The sequence below is a fragment of the Populus euphratica genome, unplaced genomic scaffold, assembly GCF_000495115.2.
Source record: "Populus euphratica unplaced genomic scaffold, PopEup_1.0 scaffold203.1, whole genome shotgun sequence".
NCBI lineage: Eukaryota > Viridiplantae > Streptophyta > Magnoliopsida > Malpighiales > Salicaceae > Populus > Populus euphratica.
The window spans coordinates 487,148-491,740 of record NW_011499983.1 but is presented as its reverse complement, the minus strand read 5'-3'; the positions used below and the strand labels follow the sequence as shown (position 1 = coordinate 491,740).

Here is a 4,593-nt window from a genome sequence, read left to right as displayed (position 1 = left end):
AACTCCAGATATGGCCAAAATATTGAACAGTGCCCGGGCTAAATGACAAATTCGGGCTTCTTTGTTGTTGCTATAATTTGGACTTGAAAATGGCATTTTTAGATCTTGGGCTCCATATGAAAGTTGTAGGCCTATGTCTTACCTTTCCATCCATATAAAGTAGACCTAAATTTGAGATCTATAGCTCCAGATATGACCCAATTACCGAACAGTGTTCCGGTTTGGATTGCACCGACATCTCTTTTTTAATTTTGGTCATCTCTTTGCCCTTGCAATTTAAGTTCTTAAAGTCATCAATCAATCCTTTCATTTATGTGATAGGCCTGCATTTAAAATGAACATTTACCACAAATTAAAGGTATCTTATATTATTAGATATATTATTATAAAACATGTTTTAGTTAAGGAGTTATTGATACTTCAAGTGCAAAATGATGATATAAAACCATGATAAAAATACACTTTTAAGTACTGATCAGTGTGTAAACCCAAAGCAACCTTGTCTGCTCCTACAACAGCATGATTATTGGCGCGAGCTTGTAATTGAAAGAAACTTGACTAAGCTTGATAGAATTATTTGTGAGTTCTAGCCTGCTTCCATTCAATTAATCAACAACTACTCTTATTGCAGGGCTGCGAGCTATTGTCAACCCCATTCGACTATTGTTTGCTACTAGCAATCACAGAAGGAGTCTGCTAATTCTCAGCTTGTGTGTAACTCTGCTAATCCTCAGCTTGTCTTGGTGACGATGGTGGTCGAGGGCTCTTCTTTTTTATTGTATTTCCTATAGCGCAGCATCGCCAAACAGCCTTTCATCCAATAAATGACCTTGTTAGCGACTCCCCATATTTTCCTCGTTGCCTGCAACAATTCTATCAGCTATCCAATTTCTTATTCAACTCGTACATAACCTCCTTTTTTTATTTAGGCCCTTGCAGATTTTGCTTCAGCGAGTCCTGCCCAATAGGGCTCATAGTAATATTTTGCAAGCAAGGGGCCGCTTTCAACTTCCCAATGGATCAATAATAAGCTACTGCAGTAGTAAAAGCTTCTATCCAACCAGCCAGTGTAAGGCCTTCCCCTGTTGGTAGCAATGTAGCTTCTTCAAGTAGCTGTACTTCTGCCACAACAATGAGCTTCAACTACCCAAACTTCCCTGGCAATTTTGAAGAATGGTGCGTACCAGATTCCAATCCCTGAACATGTTATGGGCCACAACAGCTTGCAGAGTAACCCATCCTCAGGCTATGCCTTTCTTCAGTGGATCAATTTTATTCTTCTTGAATGCTTCATCCTTCACAGCTTCAGCAACAGCAACAACCATTCATACAGACACAGCAAAGCCAATAGGGTCATCAAAATCCAAGTATTTCTAGTGGCTCCTCGTCATCCCAGAAGCATGTGCAGAATCAGCAGCAGAAACCACAAGGGAGTGAATTAGGTGGAATTGGTAGCGGTCATCAAGATCCAACCATCAGCAGAATCATTCCCTGCCGAACTAGCAGCGGCAGCTGATGCAAAATCAGAATGTTACTCACAAACACCAGCTTTTAAGATCTCAGACATCTCCTCCTTTAGCAATGTCATTTGCTCCATCAACGGAACCACAACTTCCCCAGGTCTTGATGTTTCATTGATGGTACAGAATCATGCTCTCCTCTAAAGCCCTCCAGAGGCAGCAGGCATGGCTATCACTTCATCACTGCAGCCTAAGCAACACAGCAGACGAATTACCGTGTGTCTGAAGAAGGGAAAAATGGAGGAAATGACACTTCAAATATGGAAGGAGAGAGGAAGGCCGATATGGTTGGAGGACAGATCCCATTAACTGATGGGCAGTCAGTTGTGTTCTTTCGGCAAGATTTAACAGACTCCTCTGTTTCAACAATGCCTGTGAACAATGTTGTTGATAGCTCAGCCCGAACTCTTAACCTTGGGTCCACTCTTGCTCGGACCTCAGGCTCTGCTATGTCAGCTACTATTGGCAGTGTAAATGCACCAAGTATACAACAACAGATGCAGCGGAATCAGCAGCAGCAGCAACGAAGTCAGCAAATCCTTCAACTTCAGAAGCATCAACAATTTGTAGCTGCAGCTTCCACTCATAATGAAACACCAACAATTAGTAATGGAGGTGTTTCTTAGGACCACATCTCATCATCATCATCTATGGGCACCAAGTTACCTAATGCACTTTGCGTTTCCTCAAAATCTTGTTCAAAGCGGCAGTAGCAGCAGCACTTAACAAAGTATGCACAGCAACAGGCTCAAATAATCTACACTAATGCTTTTATGCAAGCTCAAGCTCAAGCTCAAGCTCAACATGTGGCAAATTCAACAAGCTTTGCATCAGCAGCTAGTGGGTTTCATCTGCAAAGACATCGCAATGAGCAGCGACCAGAATGCATCGGCAACCTCTTTTACAAGGATGTTGTTGTTATGTCATCCAGTCATGTAAATTTTTGTGACTCCCAACCTCCTAGCAACCACGAGAGGATGTTTCTAGTTTTTTTCTTCAACAACTAATGCTGAGAAAACAAAAATAGAAGAATAACTGACAAAGCTCCATCATTCGAGCAGAGATCACCACTACAATATCCTCTTCCCCAGTTACAAGTGAAACTGACAAAGTCATTCTTCATAAATTAAAAGAACTGTTGGAGACCAAACAAAAAGAATTATAAGGACACAGCTGAAACCGTAGTATGCTTATGGTTTCTTATGCTTTGGAATTATTTTTTTTTAACATTAGCTTGTGATTTTATGTTAAGAAAACATGCTTTATGTAATAGAATTTCTTTCCTATTAATAAAATCTATATTTTGTCTTGGCTCGTGTCTTATTACCTATATTTTCATTATGTTTTAAAATTTATTTATCTCTTTTTTTTCATGCAAACAACCATACGAGTTTCAATGGTTTTAAAGGATAGTGTTAAATGGTTTTAAAGGATAGTGTGACTATACTTAGAATAATTTCTATGCTACCTGCGTATCTTTATGAATAAAAGATTAAGTCATAACATAGTTTAAATAATTTTTTTTATCAAAGAGTTTTTTAGTGTGTATGTGTGTGTGATTGTACTCGAAACGAATTTCAAGTTACCTATATACCTTTATGGATAAATATCAAGTCATAACATAGTTTATTTTTTTGTTTTTTTTTTTTGCCTCTCACAGTTTTAGCTCGTGCAAGCAAGAGCAACGTCAAATTTCAAGTATAGTATCGTTTCAAGAATTTGTTGTTGATAGGTCCAATACTCAATCCACTCTCATCAACAATTTTGTAAGCTCTATTGGTATAAACTTCTTGAACAACATAAGGGTTATCCCATTTGGAGAGGAACTTGTTGCCCATATGTTTTGACATGATTATTAAGCATTGTACTGTCAAGACAAGATCTCCTTCTAGGAACAAGTGTGGTCACGCTTTTTTGTTAAAAGCTCTACAAAGTCATACTTGATAACATTCTAATTATTGTTATGTCTCAAGATGCTTTTCATCTAAAGCTTCAAGTTCTTCGAGGCGTAGACAGACATTATCTTCATTGGAAAGTCCTTCTTGGATCACAATTCTTAAAAATGGAATTTGACATTCTAATGGAAAAACAATTTTCATCTCATATACCAAAGAATATAGAGTAGCTTAAGTCGGCGTTTAGAATATAGTATGACAAGCTCATAGCACCTCTCCAATTATATTATGCCTATCCTTCTTTAAGCAATTCACCACCTTCCTAAGAATATAGCATAAGATCTTGTTAAAAGCTTCTATCAAGCCATTAGCTGAAACATTGTACATAAAAGAATTATGTTGTTTGAAATCAAATTGTGCACACAACTTGTTCATGGTTGTATTGTATAATTCCTTTCCATTATCATTTATGATATATCTTGGTACCCATAATAGTAAATGATATTTGTCTGAATGAAGTTTATAACTGTCTCTTTCTTCACCTCTTTTAATGTTGCAACTTTTGCCCACTTTAAAAAGTAATCTGTTGCAGCAAATATGTAAAGATGCCCCCCAAAGCTTTTTAAAAATGATCCCACCATATCAAGTCCCCCAGCATCAAAGGGCCAAGAGGCAACTATCAAGTGTAAAGGTTTAGGTGGCTGGTGAATCAAATTAGCTTGCAATTGATAACTTTGACATTTTATAGCATAGTCTATTTTACCCCATTCTTTTGATCTAGAAGCGAAGCTTAGTACCTAATTTGTGTGCTCTATAGATCCCTGAGCGTGTTTCTTGTAGTGCTTTTATAGCTGCTCCTTTTCTGAGACGATAGAAGTTTTGTAATGGAGGAGGAAAGTTTGTTAAGATCTTGTTATTTCATCAAAAGCTCACAACATTGTATAGAATTACATATAAATAGCAATCCAAATTGCAACTCATAACTGACCAAAAAGCAAATAAATAAAATGTTCGATACAAATAACTTAAGTTAAAACCTAATAATAGACTTAAATAAAGTCTAATACCATGGACCTAATAGATGCCCAATCCCTCTACCAAAGAGTGGCGGGTTGGATTGTCACACACACACACACACACACACACAAATATATATATATATATATATATATATATAT

General features: G+C 37.3%; 2 protein-coding genes across 7 annotated transcripts in view; both read left to right on the top strand.

Moving 5' to 3' along the window:
* Positions 1-4,593, top strand: part of LOC105139948 (mediator of RNA polymerase II transcription subunit 15a-like) — a 102,259-nt gene that overhangs the window by 78,286 nt on the left and 19,380 nt on the right. The window lies entirely within an intron of this gene.
* LOC105139947 (protein TIME FOR COFFEE-like) lies at positions 1,446-2,555 on the top strand. Of its 2 annotated transcripts, XM_011046583.1 has the most exons (3): positions 1,447-2,043; positions 2,233-2,435; positions 2,477-2,555. In XM_011046583.1, exons 1-3 carry the CDS (start codon positions 1,781-1,783, stop codon positions 2,482-2,484), a joined length of 474 nt encoding a protein of 157 aa, XP_011044885.1. In that variant the 5' UTR covers positions 1,447-1,780; the 3' UTR covers positions 2,485-2,555. The 2 variants fall into 2 exon arrangements, with proteins under 2 accessions (XP_011044884.1, XP_011044885.1); XM_011046582.1 differs by having other exon boundaries at positions 1,446-2,043; positions 2,233-2,540.

What these genes read in the sequence shown, in the direction of transcription:
- LOC105139947 (XM_011046582.1), top strand. Translation starts at nt 1,781, where the DNA reads ATGGAAGGAGAGAGGAAGGCCGATATGGTTGGAGGACAGATCCCATTA. An exon ending in CGGAATCAGCAGCAGCAGCA is followed by an intron (nt 2,044 to 2,232) that starts ACGAAGTCAGCA and finishes AAAGCGGCAGTA; the next exon opens with GCAGCAGCACTTAACAAAGT.